This window comes from Morone saxatilis, unplaced genomic scaffold, assembly GCF_004916995.1.
Source record: "Morone saxatilis isolate NCDOM2014 unplaced genomic scaffold, NCSU_SB_2.0 Contig8, whole genome shotgun sequence".
NCBI classification, from domain to species: Eukaryota; Metazoa; Chordata; class Actinopteri; family Moronidae; genus Morone; species Morone saxatilis.
In genome coordinates this window covers 13,884,633-13,909,234 of record NW_023340257.1, presented here as the reverse complement: position 1 = coordinate 13,909,234, position 24,602 = coordinate 13,884,633, and the positions used below count along the sequence as shown (strand labels likewise).

Genomic DNA, 24,602 nt, shown 5'->3' with positions numbered 1-24,602 from the left:
CTGAATGAACAAAGAAAAAAGGATGCAGGCGCTGACAGGGACGAGAGGGCTTTTATATGTGCTGGAGCACTGGGCCCAGGTGCTCCAGTTCAGGGTGGACACACAATCTGCTCCCCTTGCACCTCTAAGACAAAGTACACACAGTAACTGACCGCACACACGCACTCAAGCAGATTAAGTAGTATTCCCTGTGTTTGTTTGGTTGTTACCAGGCTGTCCTCTTGAGTTCTGGGCTCCAGACTGTCGCAAGATATGCCCGTGCCACCCATATGGCCGCTGTCACCCCATCACTGGTGAGTGCACCTGCAACGCCAACCGCTGGGGGCCGCAGTGCCAGTACACCTGCAAGTGCACCCGGCACGGCCACTGCCACCCCATCCATGGAAACTGCACGTGCGACGAGGGCTGGTGGACGCCGACCTGCTCCAAGCCGTGCCAGTGCGTCAGCGGGGGATCTGTGGGCCCCGGCTGCGACCAGCTGACAGGCCGGTGTCAGTGCCAAGGGGGCCACTGGGGGCTGAAATGTTCTGGCTCTTGCAACTGCTACCTGTCGCCATGTAATCAGCGTACCGGTGTATGTAACTGCGAGTCAGGCTGGTGGGGACCCAGCTGTGACCGGCGATGTAACTGTGACCTCACACACAGCCGCTGTGACCAGGCCAACGGGCAGTGCCTGTGCCACCCGGGGTACCAGGGTCTCTTCTGCAACCAGCCCTGTGAAGCTGGGAAGTATGGCAGTGGTTGTAAAATGAGGTAGGTGTAAGGTAGGATGCACTTGTTTGTCTAAATACCTGCGTGTTCCTGTCTTTCTGACTCTCTCTCTATCTTCTGTCCTCAGTTGTGGTTTCTGTAAAGACCACCAGCTCTGCTCTGCCACCGACGGTGCCTGTGCTGCCTGTGAGCCCGGCTGGAACGGTACACAATGCGACAGCCCGTGCCCATCTGGTTTTTATGGCGACGGCTGCCAGGAGAAGTGTCCACGCTGCAGGAATAATGAACCCTGTGACCCAAAAACTGGGAAATGTTGGAGGTGTGACACTGGATGGACCGGACCCAGGTGTGCATGAGTGTTTGAGGCAGATATGACTGTGTACTTAAGTTACAGTGAAGGTTATGGAATCATTTGTAGGTTTTTTGTGTTTTACCATTTTACAAAGCATGACACAAGGTTTCTTAGCTGTCTTAGACCCACAAATTCTATAGATAGAATTAGTAAATCACATATCAAAGGCAATGAGGAACTTCCAAATCAAGTGTATATGTTTATATGATTACAGCCTACTTAGTAATTGTTTTATTAAAATACATCAGAATAATATTCTAGCCTTCATCAGTCGTAGAGATCTCCTATAACCTGTCAACATATTAAGCTTAACCCCATAAGATATTAGCATGCGTACAGTCACAGCTCATAACTGCACTGACATTTACTGATAACATGTGATGGAGTAAGTTTCAACTCTGCATATTGATTTTTATACTGTATACAAATAGCTGCCTGGAAGAAGGAAAAAAATCAGCCTTAAAACGTTACGGTATTCTTTGTAAAAAGTTTGGTGTAACATAACGTTTATGCAGTTTAAAGTTAATGTGCTAGTACATATAAAACCACTTGTGTGATGCTTTGGTCTTTGGTAATGGTTGAAAGTTAAGTCTGTGAAAATGCTCCTTGATCTTTAATATCCATTTACAAAGGAAAAGAGTTTAAGAAGTTGTACATGTGGTGAGATTGATGTTTAGGATTAGATAATGAATGCTGGTTCATTTGACGCCCTCATTATTTGTGTCCTTGTGTCATCGCTCCGCCTTGCCAGGTGTGAGGAGGCCTGCTCTAACAGGACGTTTGGAGACGCCTGCAGCTTCCTGTGTAGCCCTTGTTTCCACGGTAACTGCCATCATGTGACAGGAAGATGTGTCTGTCAGCCAGGCTTTCAGGGAGAGAGGTGAGCTGACTGGCATCATTAAACAGCCACCCACACAAGCGAGAAACTATTATGAATCTGTTTCATTCTATGTTTTGTTTTTTTAGTCATGTTGTGTGTTATAATATCCTGAAAATGGCCTCTGGGTGAGCAGATTGATAGAAGTCCATCATTTTTATTACAGCATATGTGATTAATTTCTGTGCAGATATTTAAACAGACACAAAATGCTTTTAGTTAACCCAAAAACAAACATTATTTCAGTCGAGGCTGCTGAGTGACGCGCTATTCTTTTACATGTTTTAACCCATTAACCCCTACAATAATACTTCCTTGTAGATGCGTTCAAGGAACCACTGGCAACTGCGATTTAACAGTCTGCATTTAAAGAGCACTGCAATTATAAGCTGTTTTCATATAATGACATGGCTGGATATCTAGCTGGTCTTGTGTCAAGGTGTCCACAATCAGACTTTGCAGAGGCAGCCGTTCTGACATGCTCTGGCCTCCTCACAATGTTTACTTGACATTACAGTCTGTTGTACACTAAACTACATCATGATTCATTGTTCATAGACAGAATTTTATGTTTGCTGTTGTGATGTAATTCTGTGATTGTATGTTTTGTTCCAGCTGTAACAGTAGCTGCCCTGCCCTGCAGTTCGGCCTCAACTGTTCCTCTGTCTGTGACTGTGGCGAGGGGGTCCAGTGCAACCCAGTCACTGGTGTCTGCCCCAACAGTACGTCCCTCCATCAAAATCTGTGTGTGTTGCCGCATGGATTATTGTATGAGCCTGAATCACATGTTTCTTAACGTCTCTGTATGTGTGTGTGTGTGTGTGTATCAGGTATCAGAGGTTCTGTACTAGCTGGTGTGCTGGTTCCTTTGCTCCTGTTGCTCCTCGCTGTGCTCTGCTGCTGTTTGTGTTGTGGAGGAGGTCCCGTTGATGGAAAAGACGGGTCTGTACCTCACTTCACTCTTTCAGCATTATATCCACTTAGTGTACTGTACAAACCTAAACACTACTGGACTACCTTGAACTGGACTGGAGGCAGTTTAGGCTTTTACTTTATCTTTTATATTATTTGTCATTTGTGAAATTAAAGGGCTTTTATTTGGATTTCTAGCCATGACAGGCTGTGAACTTTCCAGGCCCTCTTTTGTCTTTTCCCTCTACAGAACCATATTTACATAACACAACCCAGAATCTGGAAGTATTCACTTTATAATTCTTCCTTAGAATTGGTAATTGTGGTATTATCATTACATTTTGGGTGGTGGCAAGACATTCAGTACCAAGGATTTTAATTTTAGTGAGATTCAACTGTACAATCAACACAAATTCAACTCTAGCACAGTGTGAAATTCTAGACTATAAAAACCTTCTTCTTTCCAGGGCAACTGTGGTTGATGGAGGCTTGTCAGTTCGGATGAAGTATCACGTCTACAGCGTCCTGGCTAACATCGGTTCTGCTCTTCCCTGTATCTCTGATTGGTCTTCTGGCCTGCCTCGTGTCACCGGTCAGTCCTGCAGCTCAGTAATGAAGAGTGTGTTTCATGTTCACTTTAGTGAGAGATATTTGAGTGCTTTTAAACCTTCACTTTCAGTGGAAAGACTGCATGAACTATTACTATTAGTAGCTCACCATAACTATGTAACATTAGAAGTAAAAAAAGTTGATCATCATGACAAATTACTGGAATTAAATGAATTAAACTAGAATTAATCTATTTTTCATACACACACACACACAGTATCTCACCATGACCCAGAGCTGACGTTCAACCACAGCTTTATTGAGCCTCCTTCCTCTGGCTGGGTGACTGAGGGGTCGTCCTTCGACACTGACGAGGAGGAGGGAGAGGCGCTCTACTGTGTCCCTCCAAGAGAAGGTAGGATCAGGGATACACCAAACTTTACATTGCTCTCTTTTGGTAGACTTCCTCGCCATGTCTTCTCACGTCGCTGGACTTTTCTGTCTCTGTCTCCCAGACATCCCGGCGATGGCGGGCGGCGAGTTCCAGGAGATGAGTTCGAAGTGTAACATGTTCTTAGACCCATCCGGCTTCAGCAGTGAGGACATCACCTCGCCCTTTAACATCCCTCGCACCTCCAGCATCGCCAAGTCCAAGAGGCCGTCTGTCTCTTTTGCTGAGGGCACCCGCTTCAGTCCCAAGGAGAGACGTGGCTCAGCTCAGGACCCCAGCGCTCTCCCGGGACACCCACGCAACAAACCCAAGTCACCCTGGGGGGTTCTGATGCTGTCTGCACTCCAAAGTCAGGGAAGTGCAACTAAAACTGGGGAGGAAGATGGAGGTGAGGGTGAGGAGAAGGAGGATGAAGTGGATGTGCAGGCGACAGACAATCAGGAATCAAACGGTGATGTAGGGGACCAGGAAATAGACAGAACGCCAACCCGGGCCACGCTTCAGGTCCCCGGGGCATCCGGACGAAGACGGACAATGTCCAACACAGCTGCTAATAAAGGGACCCAGCTGCCCACATCTGCCTCTGATGCTCAGGCAGGGCTCCCAGATAAGGTCACCACAGTGTACGTGACAGTGGGTAAGGCGGGTAAGCCTGTGTCGACCTCTGAAGGCCCCGTTCAGGCCATGCTACGACGACTCGGCAGCCTCCAGAGACAAAGGGAGCAGGAATCTGGCAGGCCGAAGCCTAAGGCAGCTGAAGGGATTACCAAACCGCCCAGAAAGAAGCTCGGAACTCGGGCGAGTGTGTGGGAGCAGGGAGGGCCGACTGGAAGGGAGGCAGGCATATGTAAACCAATCAGGAGAAAGCATGCTTCTCTCAACTCCCCTGATGCAGCTGCTGTTGGTGACACTCCCTCGTCAGAGAGCGCCACTCCAAAAAGGCCACTGTCATCCATTTTGAAGAGCGTACCAGAGTTGGCTTCAGCCGACTCGGGGTCAGATCTGAGGGCTGAGGGAGACTCACAGCAGGGTTTTGACCCCAGTACAGTAAGAATTGAGAGCAACTACCAGACTGTGGGACCAGCAGGAGACGCCGCGAGTCTCACTGAGGTAATCGCCAATGAAGGTGCAGAGCCCTGCTATGAAAACGTCATGATTAAACCCTCATAACCTCAGAGAAGACTGCACGTCAGCAGGTCTGCACATTTATTATCCTGCAGTTATAATGTAAAGGCACAAAGGGAAAAACCTCGTTACTACTGTAAATCTGAGTCTGTTACAGGTCTGAGATTCTTGAATTATGTTGTTATTTGTTACATAGTCATTAACAAATATAGCTCGCATATTGACTGATAAATGCAGCATTTGTTATTATTAAAAAAAACTCAAATTCTTCAAAAGCTTAAATTGTGTAGAATATAGATAAAAACATATAGTTTTGAAATAATATGAAATAATATGAGGTGGGGTATCTCCCAACAATACCACTGGTTGCCTTCAGTATCTCAAGTTTAATATGAACATGAGCATTGGGAAGGTTTGCTCCAGTGATGCATGTTGTTACTGTATTACATGCAATATCTGGGCCTGGACTCAGAAAGGATGAATAGACATACAGACTGGACAAAGAACATCTGGGTTGTTTAAGGAAGACCAGAGGAAACAGTGGAAGAGTAAGTCATCATTAAATGTGTCCTCAATTCAAGCAAAAACAGATATAATTTAAGCAGGAGAATAAGATTTGAGTCTGCTGCTGTACTTATGTTTTTATTTGTCACAGATAAAAATACAAGAACAGAAGTAAGAACAGACTGTAACAGTTTGTGAATATGCAATAAATGACTCAGTACACAGTACAGCCGATAAATATCTGCCAGAAACCACTAACATTCAACAGGGTTGCTTTGTCACTGTATTATATTTGCCTTTTATACCAGTCAGTAGAAAACTGACTTTCACATCTACGACCTAAAGTCAGAGTGCCCTCAATCATGAACCCTCCTGTCACTGCCCTTTGACCTCTGCTGTGACAGTCACACAATGCTGCTGTTGGGTAAAACCCACATTATTGCAATTTAGGGATTTTTATTCTCATTACTAAAGGGAACATCTGTATGACCATACGTCAGGATCTAATGACCCTTTTGTGCATGAAACCTCCAGTATGTCCAGAGTTTTATATGTTATGTACATATTTTATATTTTCATATTCACTGTATAAATGTTCACAATTAATAATGAAAATAAACTTTTTGAAATGTGTGGATATGTGATTTAGAAAACATTACTGTCTGTGTGGGTCTCTGAATGCAGTGGTGGAAGAAGTGCTCACGTCTTTAACTACTACAAGGAGTTTTTAACTGGTTATGTAATATGTAACCGTCTAAATGTAATACTGATGCCTTTATATGACCTACATAAGCAAACAAGACCATCAGCAATAAGATTTGCTCTTTCTATATAGTTATTCTTAATTACTGCCACCGGGTGGAATTCAATCGGATTCCTCTTAAAATCAATGAAACAAGGCAGTAGAAACACTACTACTTTTGTCCACGGGGGGGGCGCCAGAATCAACACAAAATGAAAGATTTTAGTAAAAGTAGCAAATACCACTCTGCAAAAATAGTCTGTAAACAAGTAAAAGTCCTGCGTTAAAAATGACACTTAGGTAAAGCTATAAAAGTATTAACAGTAAAGTAAAAGTACACACACAAGAGAGGCCTCTGAAAGTGACATATGTATCATATTAACGGAATATATTATTACTGATGAATTCACACATTAGGGTGGAGCTCATTTCTATGACTTTGGTTAGTTTGACCTCTAATGATCATCATATTTTATAAGTTGATTATAAGTGTTGTATTTAAAATCTCAAAGTAACTATAGGTTTCAGATAAATGTTGAAAGTACAATATTTCCCTCTAGTAGAAGTATGAAGTAGCATTATATTTAAATACTCAAGTAAAAGTACCTCAAAACTGCAATAAAGTACAGTAGTTGAGTAAAAGTACTTCATTACCTTCCACCACTGATGTAACAAACTCCTCATTATTATGATACAAAAAACTAAACGAGAAGCTGTGAGTCTGGAATCTCTTCTGGTTAAATAACTTGAGGCCATTTTCACTACAGTCAGTTTAATAAAGTAGGTTGGCTGTTGTTGACAAGAGATGAGAATCTTACAATCTACCAGCTGAACTTTAGCCTTTATGAGCGGTGTGTGGACTACTGATCTCCAATATTTGCTGAAGAACAGTTAGTTTACACTGGACAGGTTTGACACACTTTCTTACAAAAAACACTACTTCAGGTCAAATTAATGATTGGTTATACACAAATCTAATCAAAATGACCATATTAAGATAACTAAAAACATGTGAAACTACTTCTCTGCCCCGTTGGTGTCTGAACAGCCGAGCCAGTACTTGGCGATGGATCTGGGATATGGAGGCACGGCGGGGTCGACTCTCTTGCTCCTGAGGTCCACTCTGTAGTATTTATCTGGAAAACATGTAAAACAACGCATTCATTCTTCCTCTATGGATGACTTAAGAGGAGTGGTAGGTCCTATGAAGTCTATATCTATGAAACCCCTCCCCTCTCTTGAGTCCAGTCTAGACATCGGGCATTTTTATCTGTGGGAGCAGCTCATGGTTGCTGACCTTAAAGCCAACTCCCAGCCAGTAAACATAACATAACAGCAGTCTGGAGCTGTCACCACTGTCAACATACATCAAACACTTATTTATTAATCACTCATAAAACTGATATCTACTGATAATCGTGCAGGAATACACAAGGAGTGCGAGTAAAGAGCTCCTGCGTCTGTTTCTTTGTCATGTGGACTAATACACCATGTGAAACTAGTTATAATAAGCCGTCTGTGGCTAGACAGACCTAAGTTTGATTAAATTACTGAGCTCCTGTCCACTATCCCATCTTTAACTCATCTCACAGAGGGGTTCTTTCATAATTCTAAGTCTAAAAAAGCTGAAACATGTTCCTGGGAAAAGAGAGAGGTATTTTTATTTTGGAAGGACGGGAGGAGTGAGCAGGTACAAAGGAGGAACGTACTGAGACGACGTTGTACAGCTTGTCTTTACGTGTGCGTTTGTACTGCATCTGTGAATTCATATTGTAACTAGAGCTGAAACAAATACATAATTGACATAAACTGCTTTGATATTTGCTTGATGGTCCAACTGGACCATCCTGAGGTCTAAAAGTTGAATGAATTACCTGTTTTACCAAGAATAGACCAACTGGGGGACCAAACAGAATATATAGAAATATGACTATGCAGTGATAACGGTAGGAGTTGTCACTGCTGCCCAAATGATCCTCAGATTATGGTAGAGTAAAGTACATCTTCTCCAAAAAAAGGATGGAAAAGCAAGAGCTTTTGGATGTGTTGTAACTAGAGGAGAAAATACTGTCTGTGTCTTTTTTTTGTCTGTTTTTCTATTATTTTTACAAACTGCCCTGCTAATGAATCTGCCCCTGCTGCTTTACCTCCTTTAAAGAAGTAGACGGTTTGTATTGGCATATTCCTCTGGGTGGGCTCCAAGTACGACCTGTCACCTCTGGAGTCGTAGTTGCCTCTGTTGTTCTGGCGGTAACCATCTCTCCGCCTATCCTGGTCCCAGTCCTGATCCCAGCGTCTGTCCCAGTCTCGTCCGAGCCTCTCCTCCAGTTCCATCCTCCTCTCTGCCAACCTCAGACCCATTTCCATCCCCCTTTCTGCAAAGTCCTGGCCCATGTTCATCCCCCTCTCAGCTATGGACCCCCAGAAGGGTGAACGGCTTTGCCTCCGACGGCCCCACTGCTGTCCGTACTGCTGGTTCCACTGCTGGCCTTGTTGTTGACCCCACTGCTGGTAAGGCTGGTAGTCGTTGCGGCGCCTCGTGGACCTCAACGGAGGGACGTACATTCTGCCTGTCAAGACAGCATCCACTGGAGACTTGAGGCCCTTCCAGTCCTTCTCAATGAAGTGGTGTTTGTCATGATGCTGAGGCACTAAAGAGGGGTCAGATAAACCAATGAGCTGTACACCTGCCTCCAACCTCCAAACAAGCACCAATCATCATTAACACCACAACTCACATTCAGAGAAGAGCTCGCTGAAGAAATGCTCGTAGTTGTTGTAGTATACGTCAGTGTACCGTCTGAACAGTGTGGACGGAGACCTCTCAGACATGGTGATACACTCCTCGTGAGACGGCTGGTGCAGAAACTCGTAGGTGTAGTACTGATCGCCTGGAAGAACCAATAAGATGCCACATTTAAGTAACTTTATGTTACTGGTATACCAGTTCCTGTAGAAATATCTGAATATATTGTGGCGTACCTTTGAAAAAATAGACCTTTTCTTTTCCGTTGTGACCGGGGGCAGGCAGAGCAAACGCTGCATCCACGTGATCAGGGATCTTGTCAAAGCCCACGCTGATATCTCGAGGGTAGTCATCATCCAGCACACCATTATCAAACCTCCAGTACTTGTTTCCCTGATGAAAGTTTTGATTTGTTTAAACATGAAAATGATAAACCTGTAACTGCTCAGATTAATACAAGCTCATTTCATGGGTCCCCACCTTGAACATATAACTCTTCCCTTGACAGTTGACACGGGTGAAGGCAGCATCAATGGGCCCGCTGATGCCCCACACGTCCTTTATGAGCTTTGGATAACCAGGAAGCACTGACTTTTGGTCCAGTTCAAAAAAGTAATCCCCTAGAAAAAAAACAACACATAAGCATGTTCCCCAACAACATAAAGATCTTATGCTTCATTTTCTCTACAGCAAAAAGTAGACTTTGTTGCTTTTCATCAAGTGTCAGATTACTATATTTGAATATTCACTCACCTCTGAAGGCATATATGGAGCCATTTTTTAGTTGCATGAAGGAGTCAAAAGATCTCCCACTGCAGACCACAGCGTCTGGGTCAGGGGCTTCAGTGGTGGCTGTTGTGATGGGAACAGTGGTGGGAACAGTGGTCACATCAGTGGCTGCCTCAGTGGCTGCCTCAGTCGGAGGGAATTCAGTCGTGCTGGGGATGTCCTGCGTAGGTGGGACTGTCTGAGAAATGGGTGTCATCTGCATAAAGGGGGTTTTCAGTTGAGTTGGTTTGGTCATTTCCAGTGTGGTTTCCGGATGTGATCTACGGCCGAAGTCTGAGATGGGCCGCTGCGAGGGCTGCAGACGATGACTGATGGGGGTAAAAGAGCGTCTAGGGGATGGAGTGGTACCTTCAAACTGCTCATCATCATCCTCTGCAAGCACAAATGTGTCTCCCCGAGCTAAGGGTGGAAAGTGCCATCAGTGACCGTCATTTAACTCACAACAGCACATGGTTTTAAACAAATGAGGTTTTCTCACTCATCATCCCGCAGGTGGCCTCAAAGTCAGAGCAGCAGCTCTTGTAATACTTGCACATGGAGTCACACTGGCACTTCCTCTGGGCGTCAAAGCCATTCTCACAGTGACCCATACAAGACTCTGAAGATAGAAGATAAAGAAAATGGACGGATGGTCGGTTTTTTTGCACTTCTTCTGAGTATTCTTAGACCAAATACATTTCCTTCTTTGGATAATAAAGTTAAATTGGATTTGATTTGATTACAGTTCCCATGAGGCTTTGACAGCATGCCAGTGGCATCATGGGATCTGTTATTCTTTATTATTAATGGTATTTTTCCTATCATTTTAGCTGGCTCTGTATATTTAACGGCTGCTTATTATATCCTGTTATAACTGTATAATTGTAGTAAGTGCTGTAATAATAAGTTAATTGACACATAACAACTATTTTGATACTTACTTGACGGTAATTTATCAAGCAAATATGCCAAACATTCACATTCCAGCTTCATAAATATGATTTTTTGCTGTTCTTTACTGTTTTATATAATAAAATCTGAATACATTTGGATTGTGGACTGATGATAAGACGGCACAAGCTATTTTAAATCATTGCTTTGTGTTATGCCCATATGTGAAGGGCATTTTTCACTATTTTTTATGCGGTTAAATAAATGAAAAATGTAATGAATAAATACTGTTAAGTGTTGATTTAGTATCCAATATGTTAGCTGCTGACAGAACGGAACAATATACAGACTCTAAATCAGAAAACTTGACACACAGTGAAGTCACAGATCTATCAAGTATGTCTGTAACATGACAAAACTATACTAAAGGATGAATAACAACCACTTACTACAAATCCTTTTCTGAACTTTAAAACTTATTTTTTAATGTTGTACTCACCGTCTGCAGCAAAAGTCTGAGCGAGCAGAGCCAGCAGCAGGACGGCCCACAGCCTCATGTTGCCTCTGTTGTGTGAGAGGACAGAATGAGAGAAGTAATGATGGGCCGTGTGCTTCCAATCATTTGAAACATGTGTCAGTCACCCTCTTCCTTGTTTGCTTTTAACCTTATTTGAAAACCTCTTTCTACTCGAGTGGAGAAACAGAGACACACAGAGGGAAAGAGATCGATAGGAAACAAAGGTTTAAGCAATGTGACCACCTGTTGACCTCTGACCACGCTGCTCCTGCATTTTACTGCAATCTGTCAGTCATTTAGTGACTTTCTCTCTGCACTTTGAGTAATGCTCATCAATCAGCAAGATCCTGTGTTATTTTTGTGTTATTACTTGCCTCCAGGATGAGACTAGTCATGAATGCAGCTCTGAAGACACAATAAAGACACAAGAGCAAAGTACCGGCCTGCTGCCAGATCTCATAAAACATTTTAACACAGTGTTAAGAGCTAATAAAGAAGAGCTTACTTCACTTTTTCTCCACCCTAACCATGACATTTAAAGCTTCAAAGAAACTGAAACTTGCTGCAAATATCTAACAATTTTCACCATAATAACCTGTTAAAGATGTCTCTCTCCGTTGCTGAATGTGAAGAATTTGAGCCCATAGTGACACAGTTTAGTCACCTCTGACCAAATATAAGTATTTGTTTATAGTGCTTATAGCTTGCTTTGAAAGCTCTTGATACTGACTTAAAATCAGGGACAGGAAGTAACTAATTTCAAGTACTCTCATTGTCATCTCAAATATTATATTTGTGTCCTTTGAAGTACTTTTTAAAATCTGTAATCATATATTTTACTTCCCCTCTCTCCACCAGAAATACAACCTCTACATAGTTTTATGTAGACTACATTGACTCTTAATATTTCATTTATTTAGTTAACTGTTTATTTACTTTTATTTTTCTTTTTAAGTTATATTTCCCAGCGTAAAGATCTAAACCGTGTCCTCTCCACACACTGAAGAAACATTTTGGTGGGGAAACTCTAAATACTCCTCCATGATTTTTCTCTCTGGACTGGATCAAAGTCACTCAGCTCATCTTGTTTCAGAACAGTACTGATTTTCTCCAGAGCGCCACAGGAAGTCATTCCTGTCTGTGACCATCAAACTCTTCAACTCCTCCCTCAGAGTGTCAGACACTGTTAGTCATTAGTCAATAAAACTGGCCTTTAAATAAACTGTTCTATAACACACCTATTCAGTTCTCAAGCATTATCAGTATTTAGTCATTATTCATTATACTGCTGTTACCTAATATATATTTTGAACATCTTATTTACTATTTATTGTTATATATTGTAATTTAATGCACATATTTTATTATTATTATTTCTATTTCTTATAATGTCTTTGTTTAGCAACTTGAGCAATGCAACCAATTTCCCCCTGGAGATCAATAAAGTATTTCTGATTTCAATTCTCTATTTTTATTATTATTTTATTATATAGTATTACTTTTTACTTTTATATTTTGAGTATATTTCAGAGCATTTTCCACTTTTACGTGAATCAATATTTCTACTTTTACCGGCACTTTCACACAAGTATCTGTATTTCTCCATTTATATATACTATTTTACTATCTTTTTTACTTGAGTAAAGAATATATGTAACTTTGCCACCTCTGCTTACAGTCATATTCTCTCTTTATGTTCCTTTAAATACATTAAACTGTGTTAGCCAACTCAAACTCAGTGAGAGAGTCTAGTGATATAACTCAACTTAAGGCATTTACTTAATTAAATAGCAATATTAGTCATAACAACCATCACAGAAATTGTGTACAGAACAACATGGTGTGGCTCAGAGGTCTTTCTCCAGTTGCTCCAGCAGAGGGCCTGCAGTGTTTATGGGCACGGTGAGCATGCTCTGACCGGCTGCAGGGTGGAGGGAGGGGAGGAAGAGGAACAACAAGGGGTGGGGGATGCTCCTTTTCCTGTTCATCCCCGGTAGTATCCGGAGCCGGTGGGCGGTGCAGACCCCTGAAGATGCTGACAGCCTGCGGATGCTGACCGAAAGGATGCGATAGGTCGGACATGGTGATGATATGCGATATTTTGTATTTTTTTGTTCAGGAGACACGAGCCGTTACAGTGCGTCAGATAACCTGTACTTGAAGACGAGGCCTTCTTTTGTCTGCAAAACCTCAACAACGAATGAAAGAGACACAACAATAGTGTATTTTCTTCTCAGGAAAACCAACCGGGTTTGCCTCCCCGGGCGTTCAGTTTGCGGTGCAGAGTGCTGGGATGTTGTCTGTTTGAGGACACTTCTGTCAACAGATCCTGTGAAGGCTTTGAATCATCATTCAGTTGGCCAGTCGGTGGGACAATAGAGACAAAGCAGCATCTGTTGAGGCAGGACTATGCGCAGACACACTGCGACCTGCTCAAGATCTGCTTATGACAGTTTATGGGCTTACTGCCACAGAGAAAGAGAGAGAGAGGTGATGCAATTTGGTGAAAGCTGTCACTATTGATTTACAGCTGAGGCCTGTGTTGACGCATCTGTAGCAGTGTTTACCAGGCGGACAGCTGACTGTAAATCACTGACTTGGATACGAGCGTTGTAAACAAACACACATCTCATCATCCACTCTGATACCGACGCCTTTCTGCCGGTAGATGCTCTTTTCTCTGACCCTCTTCCTGTGGAGGCTCTACCGACATTTCTCCATCATGTTCAGCTCGGACAGACTCACGGTGCCCGATTATGTCAGCCGGTTGCAGAGAGGGAGGAGCGGCTCCGGTCCCGACCCCAGACCGGTCTCTCCGGGCATCAGCGCCGACGTCCAGTCGGTTTTGGACACCTCGCTCCCCGCCCTGCGCTGCGCCATCAGGAGGCTGAAGTCAGGGAAGGACAACTCTCATCCAGGTGACACCCGCAGGGCCATCGCGGAGATCTTCCAGCTGGTGGAGGAGGCCTGGGTCTTGCCCACCGTAGGCCGTCAGGTGGCCGAGGAGATCTGCACCAGGATCCGGCTGGATGGAGGCCTGGAGCTGCTGCTACAGCTTCAACAGATACCTGCTGTGGAGATCACCTATGAGTCTGCAAAACTGCTGGAGCAGATCCTGATCTCAGATAACAGGTAGCGTGTGTGTAGGGGTGGACAAAATAACGTGAACACTTTTACATTATGATACAGTCTAATACAGCAGCTCTGCAATAAACAACATTTTAAAGATTATGATGTTTCTGCTGAGATGTTTTAATTAGTCTAAGGTAGTTTGGGGGCATTAATTGTTTGTATTTAATTGCATCATCTACAGTTTTTTTGTACAGGGATGGAGAAAACAACACAAGAAACTCACAATATCAGGCAACATGATGCAATAGTTGATATTTCTGCCATATGATCTAGCCAGGATAACAAAAACATAATGACCTCTCACAGTCGCAACAAGAAGTTAAACTCTTACAGCTTTACAGGTTGTTGCAAGGTTGTTTTTACTGGCTTGTAAATGGTAAAGGCAGTATTCATATTTTTGTGTCCACCTCTTTATATATCTGTTTATTTGACCTTATATCTTTATCATCTAGAAAATGTTTGAAAACTGTGAAAAACCCATCACAGAAATGTAGAATGACATATAGAAGTTTCTTGTTGCGTCCAACCAGCAGTAAAAAGCTAAATATGTTTAATTTACAGTGAAAACAAATGATTCATTAATTGTCTAATTGTTTCAGCACTAGTTGATTGATGACTTTGGTTGTTACCAAACAGCCCATATATGCCTGTGTATGCCTCATTTGTTCAGGAGTATCTGTTTACTGTAGAATTGATTGTATGAGTCAAGTTTGTTTTCTCTATATTACACACTTCTGTTGACAGAGATTATTTAGCACGTATGGGTCTGGGGGTCATTCTCAACCTGACTCGACAGCAGGAAGATGCACAGCTGGCTCGCAGTGTCTCGGGGATCCTGGAGCACATGTTCAAACACACTGAGGAGACATCCATCCACCTCATCTCTAACGGAGCCCTGGATGCCCTCCTCTTCTGGTGCCGAGGTACAGATCCCACCGTGCTGCGCCACTGTGCTGTGGCTCTAGCAAACTGTGCCATGTACGGCGGCCACCACTGCCAGAGATTGATGATCGAGAAACAGGCGGCTGAGTGGCTTTTCCCACTGGCTTTTTCCAAAGAGGATGAACTCATTCGATTCCACGCATGTCTGGCTGTGACTGTGTTAGCTGCAAACAGAGAAATTGAGAAGGAGGTGGTGAAATCTGGAACCTTGGAGCTGGTGGAGCCATTCATCGCGTCTTTGGATCCGGATGACTTTGCCCGCAGTTTATTGGACAGTGCAGACTGCATGCAAGGCAGGACGGCATCTGATCTGCAGCATCTTCTGCCATTACTTGATGGGACGAGGTTGGAGGGAAAGTGCATTGCAGCCTTTTACCTTTGCGTTGAGACCAGCATCAAGTCTCGTCAGCGAAACACCAAGGTACAATCGCTGCCCACCTTCCACAAAATGTTAGGTAACACTGTCTGGTAGCTTCGTTGTGACTGTGACTTTAATTTGTCCTTCTCCCAAGATATTTCAAGAGATCGGAGCAGTGCAGAGCCTAAAAAGAATCGTCATGTATTCAAGTAATAGCACAGCCTCTGGCCTCGCCAAGCGGGCACTGAGCATGATGGGAGAAGAAGTGCCGAAACGTATCCCGTCATGTGTGCCCAACTGGAAAACCTGTGGAGTGCAGACCTGGCTGCAGCAGATTGGCTTTAGTGCCTATTGTGAGCGTTTCCAGGTAAGTTAAACAGTTTTGTTTGTTTTGTGTGATTTTTATGCACCAATGCACCAAGACAAATTCCTTTGTACGTGTAAAAACCCAACTCTGAGTCTGATTCTGATTCTGATTCTGTTACTCAACAGAGAGATAAATACGATCTACCTAATATAGAATATGTCTGACATTTTCTAACCATCTTACTGTGTAGGAGCTCCAGGTGGATGGAGACCTCCTGCTGAACATCACAGACCAGGATCTGTTCACTGATCTGGGCATGACTGCAGGCCTCACTCGCAAGAGGCAAGTGGAACAAACCATTCAACAGAGGTTTCTAAAGGCTGAGCAATGTAACACCTCTGTTCTGTCTCATCCTCCAGGTTTTTGAGAGACTTGCGCGTGTTGAAGACTTATGCCAACTACTCTACATGTGATCCAACCAATATGGCCGACTGGTTAGTGGAGGTGGACCCTCGTTTCCGTCAGTACACCCACGGCCTGGTCCAGTCAGGGGTGGATCGCAACAACGTCCAGGACCTGACCGATCTGCAGCTCCAGCACGACTGCCACATAGACAACGGAGTCCACAGAGCCAAGATGCTTTCTTGTTGCCGCAAGCCCTTAAAAGCGTGCCTCACAGACGCCCAGCCTGCAGGGCCCGACGTGTTCATCAGCTACCGTCGGACTACCGGCTCACAGCTGGCCAGGTCAGAACTGAAACAGATTTAGTGGAAAAGGTGGTCATTCAGGAGAACATGGGTTGAATTAGAACCAGGGTGACATAAGTCATATGTAATGTCTTGATTCATCTTTAAAATGTATTTTCTCCCCTGACCCAAGCCTTTTAAAGGTGCACCTGCAGGTTCGAGGATACAGCGTGTTCATAGATGTGGAGAAGCTTGAAGCTGGTAAATTCGAGGACAAACTGATTCAGAGTGTACAGAGGGCACGTAACTTCATCCTGGTCCTGTCCTCAAATGCACTCGACAAATGCATGGGTGACACTGCCATGAAGGATTGGGTTCATAAGGTCAAAAGTTTTCCATTTGCTTGCATGTGAGGGACTCATTAAATCTAATTATTGCTTAGTACTGTAATTCTACCACACCTTAAGTTTAACCCTACCACGATATTCCACATTTATATTTATAGAGCTTTACAGTGTTAGCTAGAATACTACTAATACTAATACTATTAATATGCATCTGTGATGTCGACTACTAGCTACTTTTAGGCATACAAAATGCATGTTAATGTCATAGTTTCTTGCAGCAGGATCAGAAAATGTCACTAGTCTTTGTCTTTTGCAGGAGTCATTTGTGCTTTTACACATCTATAAAAATGTCATTGACTCAAAGACATGATCATTAATCTTGCAGGAGATTGTCACAGCCTTGGCTGGCAAGAAGAACATAGTTCCTGTCACAGATAATTTCACATGGCCCGACCCCATGTGTCTGCCGGAGGACATGAGAGCAATTCTCAAATTTAATGGTATCAAGTAAGTGAAAACTCAAATTAACCTTGCGGTTAGCCCAACTGTGCAGCTGCATGTTTTCAAAATGTTTATTACATGGTTATGTGGTGAACCGAATGTAAACTTTAATTAGGAGGGAAAAACCTGTTCTGACTCATTTAAGAGATGTGGTTGTGTGATAACTATACAGTAGTCCCTTTACTAATCCTTTAAAGCATAAAGCATAATAAATTATTCTTTAAAGAAATAAAATAGTTTTATTTCTTTAAAGAATCATTTCTGAATACATGGGTTAACTTTTTATTGTCTGTAATAGGTGCAGATCTGTAACATATCCATTAGAGAGCACTTAAAATATATATTATAATCATCAAATGCCTGTTGCCTTTACTTGACACAGATGGTCCCATGAGTATCAGGAGGCCACGATCGAGAAGATCCTACGCTTTCTGAATGGACACCAAGACCAAATGGACAGCCCAGGCGCCTCCAAAGAGGAGAAAAAGAAAGAATGAGATAATAAATGACATATACGGAGTTTGATCTCAGCTATAATAATTTTCAATGATGCCAAATTCCCCATGGCCGACGGTGAACTGGCCGGCAGCTTCCCCTGCTCTGCCCAAACGCATGTGAAGTGAATTTGATTATGATTAGTTTACATGCTCACACAAATAGCTAATATAAATAGACCCAATATATTGCAAACAATAATGGAAATTAAAAAAGGGATTTCAGATTGTATATAATAAACTGTAAGCCTTTAAATGATGGTACCCGCACACTTCTCTATATGTGTAATCAGGTACAATATACGCCTTCTGTCTCTCAGGAAAATAACTGTGATAGATCAGCCAACACTGGGACCCAGCAAAATCATCAACAGCATTTTCTGAAGCATCCACTAACACGTCAGATTTCATAGAAGTTGTATGCAATCATCTTTTGTTCGTATATTGTACATTTCACAGGACCAAAGCAGGTTTCTGATTTTACTGACGTTTGTGTTGTTATGTTATGTGATAGATAAGAAACTGTTCCTAGCAGATGCATTGATTGTGGGCATAATCTATGCCCCAATCTATGAGACTTACTGTACAGAGAAAAAAGAGCTACAAGCTGCACCACTGATTTAGCCACAGATTTAAGGACAAATACCCATGTAGTATTAAACATTTTTTCTGTGAAAGTGGATATAACTTTGAATTGATGTACATTAACTTACAGTACTCAAAAATGCAGTTAACTCCTTACAGCGTGTCTCGTTGCCCGCTGTTACAACGTAACATAATATACTTTAATGCTGTTGACTTGAGGTGTCATTCGCCACACTGTTAACTGTGATTATTAAATATCAAGTATTTAATTGTTGGCTTTGCAACAGAAATGTCATCCTTGTTCCCTCAGCGTATTTAATAGAAGTAAAAACAAAAAGAAATTAGCAATATGATATAAAAAAAACGTTGATGATGCTGAAATAAAGGCGTGATGAAACATTTAAGTTTTGCAAATCATCAAGATGTCTTTCCACATATTGTTCAATAAAATTATATTATTATAGGCTGAATGCAACTGCAGGGCTTTTATCTGACCTTAATATTGCTTCCAATGTCCACCTCATTTATTAAATACGCTCTGTGTAATTGACATCAACTTTTTTCAAGAAGTAGAACAAGATTTTATTTTTTATCATGTTTTTTTTAATGTTTTCAGTGTAAAACAAACATAATTTGTTCCCTTCATTTGAAATATGGTCAAATAAAATGTGTTATACAACATTTTACAATGAAAGTCTTTATTTGAACTTCATTATGTGTGACAGAAACAAATGTAATCAATCACCATCTTTATCACAAAGTATCCAAAATGATCCAGTCATATTCCAATAAATACAATGATTGCAACTTACAAATATTGCACAATGAAGAATAGACACACTTGTAGGAACGTCTGAAGAACGGCTGTGACCACATGATCCACCCACTGTCAAAAATAATCTTCATGCAGATCAATTCACATTATCTGAGTTAATACTTCTTGACCTCCAAACTTCCCTTTGTGCATTTTAAAGCTGATTCGGCAGCTCTCGTTCCCTCACTGTGCGACTAAGACCCGACCTCTGTGTGCATGTTGGCTGTGGGCCTGTGCTTTGGGACTATCGAGTGTTGTTGTTGTTGGTGGTGGGACTCTGGAGGGAGTCTGGACTGTGCTCTCTGCTTTATGGAAATAGGAGGGAGGGTCAAAGGGTAACTCAGTAATCCCTGGCTGCGGCTACAGTTTCAGTCTCTCTTCTGTGGATTACTTATAGTTGGGTTTGGACAGGTTTGGCACAGATGATCTGCATAGTGTGATAGCAGGAATCTCAGATACTGACGCCACTGTTTGAGGGTCCTAGAGAAAACTTCTACCAACAGATTTGGTATAGCCCTTAATGTGGCCTCAAATGTGCAAACAGAAGTACTCAGATCTTTTACTGAAATAAAAGTAGCAATACCACAGTGTAAAAATACTCAAGTTAAAAAGGTAAAAAAAAATATAAGTAAACAATACGAGTACTTATTATTCAGAATATAGACCATTCTGCAAATGATCTTATTGGACTACAGCTGCTAAAGGTGGGTCTCATTTCAACTACTATAAGTAAGGCTGAGTAGCTCTTGAATTTCCCCCTGGGGATCAATAGTCTTCTCTTAACCTATAAAAAACAAAACAATTTAAGTAGTAACTTATGTAGGTAGTGAGGAGTAAAAAGTATAATATTTGCTACTGTAATGTAGTACAGTAGAAGTATAAAGGAGCACACAGAGGTGAACAGGTGGCTAGAAATAGCTTGATCTTATATACTGAATACAAAATGTGCTACAATCACAGGTCGGTTTCTGAACTTGTATTTGCTCCAAATTAGTTATTCATTCAGAATGGTTCATCTTACTTTAAGTGAAAATATCATAACCGTGACTCATTCTATATGACCCCAATGAGTGACAATTTAGATTTAAAACATATCTCAAAGCCAAACTAGAATATATCTTATACATCCCTTTCTGGAATAAAACTCAATAGAACAACTACGTGGTTTGTCTTCTGAAAGGTTTTAGGCTACAAGTGAGGCTTTCTCTCTTCACTTGATAGCACTTTTGTTACGAAATTATTATTTTCACAGCGGTGGTTGGCTTTTGTACATAAATAAAGGAGCAGCAGCATTTGACTGATTCAATAAAAACATTCAAACTAATAAACAACATTATAACAGCAGGCTAGCAGAAAATGTTTCACACTACTGAGCTGCGTATAAACCCACTGTTGTCATAATCCCTTTCCACATGTTGTCCTGATACCTGTTGTTATAAATACACAGAAATATGTTAAACAAAAACAATCAGAAGATCCGTGTTCAATGTTTTTGTGTTACAGTCCAGCAAGCTGGATCGTGATGGATCAAAATCGTTCCATCATTAATATCATAAAAATATGAATCATTATTGTGTCAAGGATGTCAACCTTAGTGATTACTTACTGATTACTACTGTACTTAAATCACCTGTGTCTGAAAACACATGACTTTGCATCCATGCTTGATATGACACATTCTTCACCTGTAGTGTGTCATTAAGATTTACTGACATTCAAAATGGAAATGTAAAGCACAATCTTTGGCACTCATTACGTCGTATTGGAAATATATCAAATCACAAAATGAAAGCAAGTATCGGATCTTGTTCATTATCAGAGGACTATGCAAAGACTGTAATGACAGTCAGGAGGTTGATTCTTCATCCTTTGGTCTTGATCACTTTGGTGTGACCTGTTGGAAGAATCCCATCGCTGAGCTAGCTAACAACGGTCAGCTGCCCGTCAATGTGTTACGGTCAAGAAGTCTCTCAGCATCACAGATGATGTGATGGACGTCTCAGAGCTGCTCACCTCATAGACTGAACCCTCCCTTCAGGTCAGGATGCTGTCGAGTCTCTGTGGCCTCTCCTCTGGTCGAAACACTGCAGGGTCCTAGAAAGACAAACTGCTGTTCATTTATAATATACTGTATGTAATAATCATAATAATGAGGAGGAGGAGTAGAAGTTATGATGTGTTTGCTGGTGAGGTCAGTTAGGGCAACGGGGGCAAGAGCAAACTCACCCAATTATCCCAGCGGGGATGAAGAGGATGAAGGCAGCAAACAGGAAGGGGAAACCCTTCATGAAGTGCAGTGTGGCTGGGTAGAGGGAGTTAAAGAGGCCACTGCCCACCAGAAAACATAAACTCTCCACACAGGCAACAGACGCAAAGAGAGCACCTGGAACAAAGAATACACACACACACACACACACACACCACCATTTATACAATTAGCAGGACACAAGCTGTCGTCATTATAATACGGATCTAATTATAATCGTTACAATTCACCGACTCATTCAAATGCTACACAGCTGTCACACTGATAGCTCTCGTTTCCAGATGTGTTCCTGAGCATTTAGTAACAAGGAAACAATATTCTTTCTCCCCAATATAATCCTCACAGCTTGAAATTATTGCTGTGTTAAAGACGGTCTGTTGTTGTAGTATGTGTACATGTTCAGTGACTGACCTTGTTCGGATGGGTCCACCAACTTGGACAGCTTTGACCTGAGAACAGGTGTCGCAGCCATGAAGAGAAAACACAGACCGTAACCTGGTGACAGAAAAATAAACACCATCAATAAAACGTATTGTGCAACCGCTTTACAATCTGATAAAAAACCTAATTGCAGTTTGTGGTTAATGTTGGCTACGAGCGGCGAACTGCTGAGTTTTTTATTGCCTGGTATTCAAGGTAGCTAACGTACACAACCTGTTCAGTCTGTCGCTTGCTGAGCTGTAACGGCATGACAGCGTTTGCCTGATAATGTGAGATTACTTTCAGCTGTGGCTAAAAAAAAGTGTGCGCGCTCTCAAAACCTTTAGTGGAGCTGGGAAAGCAGAAGGAGGTTAAGGTAAAAAGGACGTATTCAATTGCAGTGTAATGTGATTAAATGGATATACTCTGCAAGTTTAGTGCAAAGGAAAATCCCAGGAAAGGGTTTTAGTTAGTCACTTATGTCAACATACCTTATAAAGGCTTAATAATTACTGATTTCTGTGCGTAATAGTGGAGTAATCGGACCTTGGCTTCATCTTGTACTTTTACTTTTGTTTATGAACAAAAAAAAAAACATTAGACATAAAACCCATTCACATCTAAGTTCTTTATAAAACGTGTCCACATTGTCTCACCTGTGAACATGAGCTGCGTGCTGTCAGCTACAGAGAAGACCACCAGCCCAGTGATGTTGGAGGCCAGACCCACGAGAGCCACCCAGGAGTCCGCCAGACATCGCTGCATGATCTTCAGCCCCAGCAGACTGGTAAGGTAGGCCAGGTGCTGAGCTGCTGATCCATATCCAATGAGAGCCGGCCCCCAGCACAGCGGTGAGCTGAGCTCATACAACACATACAACTCCCTGCTGCCGAAGTGTACAGTCACCACCAGAAAGAAACACAGCACGTAAAGCCACAGCTTACATCTGCCACTCCCCTCACTGCCTCCTGTTGAGAAGAGGTGCCAGACAGCTTTATAGTGGCGAGAGCTGAAGAGCTTGACACTTGGGTCTGGCAGGACAGACTCACGGACAAACAGGTAAGCGTACAGAGCCGAGGCCAAGTTAGTGGCCAGGACCAGCCAGAATGGGTTGATGTACCTAAATAAAAAGGCACAAAAATACAACGATAATGATTAACAATTCAGAACTGCACTGTACTACTAATACCAATACTTCTGTAGATACATGACCCATTTCTTACCCTTGTGCCCGCCGCCACTGCCCTCCGATGATGCTGGCTAGCATCCCTGAAAGGCCCAGACAAGCCTCCAAGACCGCCACCCTGAAGGTGCGGGACCTGCTGTCGCTGGTGTCAGCTACATATGAGAAGCAGCCGGCCAGGATGGCGTTGAAATCACCCGAAAGGCCACTAAGTAGCCTGCCCACTAGAAAATAGACGACAGGTAGCTTCAGGTACATCACCACTAGGTAGACCACCGCCTGCAGGGCCAGGCCCAGGTTGGGCAGGATGAGGACAGGTCTGCGACCGGCGAGGTCACTCCATGAGCCCAGGAGAGGCACCACTAACAGGCCTACAGAAAATCCTCCAAGACTGATGTACAGGTTCCAGTGGGCCGTCAAGGTTTCCACCTCCTGTAAGAAGACAAGGGAGACGTGGTCAACAACACTTAAGGAACCGGATGGCACCAATAATCACATTTACCAAGCATCATGGGTCTAATTTAGTGCCTAATTACTGAAGCGGAGTACAACAAAATGTCAGGGCTGTGTCCTGGTGAGGACAGAAAACTGCTCATCTATCTAACCATGATTAGCACCAGTGACCCTGTTCAATTGTGCACGTTCATCATATCTCTGTTGCTTAGTTTCAACTTGTGACTGCTGTTCCTCTTTGTGGAAACTGTTTCTGGGTTAAATGCTGTGACTATTTTAAAGTCGTTTCCCTTCATTGCAGATGTTTTTCTTATTTTATCTCTACACCTGCATCATGCAAAGATGACCACCTCTTTAAGTGTCTGTAACTTTATTGACACATTTTGCTTTGGAAAAGTGCTTCTAAACGTCCCTGTATTAATGTATTTCATTGTGGCAGAATGATTTATGTTTATTATGTGTCTATGTTTAAAATATGTCTTGTATATTTCATCAACATTCACTTTATATTTGGATTATTGCTTCGCATGCAACTATCGGAATAACTGTTTTAACTTTATTATTAAATGTATTCTATAGGGTGTCTTCTGTTAAAAATATGTCCATGTTAGTTAACAATGTAATACAATTCAGCTTATTAACCCACAATTGTAAGTTAGTGTTTGTAAGTGTGCTTCCTTTACTTCAAGCTCCCCCAAAGAGACTCCATTATAAGGCTTTCTGTCCCACCCCACACCTGGCCTGCTGACTGCCATTACCTGACACCAGCGGTGGCTGTCAGCTAACGCTCGCTCACTAACTTTAAATAGCTGTTCAGTATGAATGAGAGTAACCAGCTGACAGCTACTATTACCGAGGTACCATTGAGCAAGGCACTTCACTTACAGATTTGACCATCAGCAGCAGCAGCACTGTGACAACCGTTACAAAGTCATTGAGTATGAGTAACCGTTAAAAGACGTCGAGTGT

At 42.5% G+C, this 24,602-nt stretch overlaps 4 protein-coding genes across 4 annotated transcripts in view; 2 read left to right on the top strand and 2 right to left on the bottom strand.

Annotated features, from left to right (window-relative positions):
* scarf1 (scavenger receptor class F, member 1) overlaps positions 1-6,209 on the top strand; it is a 10,993-nt gene extending 4,784 nt beyond the window's left edge. Inside the window, exons 4-11 of the mRNA XM_035680753.1 lie at positions 213-753; positions 839-1,057; positions 1,815-1,943; positions 2,556-2,662; positions 2,771-2,882; positions 3,320-3,444; positions 3,679-3,816; positions 3,917-6,209. Coding sequence (XP_035536646.1) covers positions 213-753; positions 839-1,057; positions 1,815-1,943; positions 2,556-2,662; positions 2,771-2,882; positions 3,320-3,444; positions 3,679-3,816; positions 3,917-5,022 — 2,477 coding nt within the window. The 3' untranslated portion in view covers positions 5,023-6,209. The remainder of the gene's footprint in view (positions 1-212; positions 754-838; positions 1,058-1,814; positions 1,944-2,555; positions 2,663-2,770; positions 2,883-3,319; positions 3,445-3,678; positions 3,817-3,916) is intronic.
* A 51-nt stretch (positions 6,210-6,260) lies between these two features.
* On the bottom strand, positions 6,261-11,224 carry vtna (vitronectin a). The gene is made up of 8 exons (XM_035680252.1): positions 11,128-11,224; positions 10,237-10,356; positions 9,723-10,157; positions 9,450-9,589; positions 9,206-9,362; positions 8,962-9,114; positions 8,371-8,874; positions 6,261-7,359 (listed from the first exon to the last, which is right to left on the bottom strand). The coding sequence occupies exons 1-8, from the start codon at positions 11,183-11,185 to the stop codon at positions 7,241-7,243; spliced, it is 1,686 nt and encodes a 561-aa protein (XP_035536145.1). The 5' UTR covers positions 11,186-11,224; the 3' UTR covers positions 6,261-7,240.
* A 1,925-nt stretch (positions 11,225-13,149) lies between these two features.
* Positions 13,150-18,993, top strand: sarm1 (sterile alpha and TIR motif containing 1). The gene is made up of 8 exons (XM_035680659.1): positions 13,150-14,277; positions 15,022-15,640; positions 15,732-15,944; positions 16,135-16,226; positions 16,304-16,630; positions 16,764-16,953; positions 17,303-17,424; positions 17,801-18,993. The coding sequence occupies exons 1-8, from the start codon at positions 13,814-13,816 to the stop codon at positions 17,913-17,915; spliced, it is 2,142 nt and encodes a 713-aa protein (XP_035536552.1). The 5' UTR covers positions 13,150-13,813; the 3' UTR covers positions 17,916-18,993.
* A 155-nt stretch (positions 18,994-19,148) lies between these two features.
* slc46a1 (solute carrier family 46 member 1) lies at positions 19,149-23,669 on the bottom strand (the record flags this gene model as incomplete). The annotated part of the gene is made up of 5 exons (XM_035680456.1): positions 19,149-21,405; positions 21,538-21,694; positions 21,989-22,072; positions 22,654-23,117; positions 23,221-23,669. Coding segments are annotated over 5 exons (1,209 nt in total), but the record flags the coding sequence as incomplete, so codon positions are not given.
* Positions 23,670-24,602: the final 933 nt, after the last annotated feature.

Bases quoted from the DNA above. Each gene is read 5' to 3' on its own strand.
- sarm1 (XM_035680659.1), top strand. From the start codon at position 13,814: ATGCTCTTTTCTCTGACCCTCTTCCTGTGGAGGCTCTACCGACATTTC. The intron at 15,945-16,134 runs GTAAGTTAAACA...CTTACTGTGTAG, and splicing joins CCTATTGTGAGCGTTTCCAG to GAGCTCCAGGTGGATGGAGA. The intron at 16,227-16,303 runs GCAAGTGGAACA...CTCATCCTCCAG, and splicing joins GCAGGCCTCACTCGCAAGAG to GTTTTTGAGAGACTTGCGCG.
- vtna (XM_035680252.1), bottom strand. From the start codon at position 11,185: ATGAGGCTGTGGGCCGTCCTGCTGCTGGCTCTGCTCGCTCAGACTTTT. The intron at 9,363-9,449 runs GTGGGGACCCAT...AACTTTCATCAG, and splicing joins GGAAGAGTTATATGTTCAAG to GGAAACAAGTACTGGAGGTT. The intron at 7,360-8,370 runs GTAAAGCAGCAG...CATGTTTTCCAG, and splicing joins CGTCTACTTCTTTAAAGGAG to ATAAATACTACAGAGTGGAC.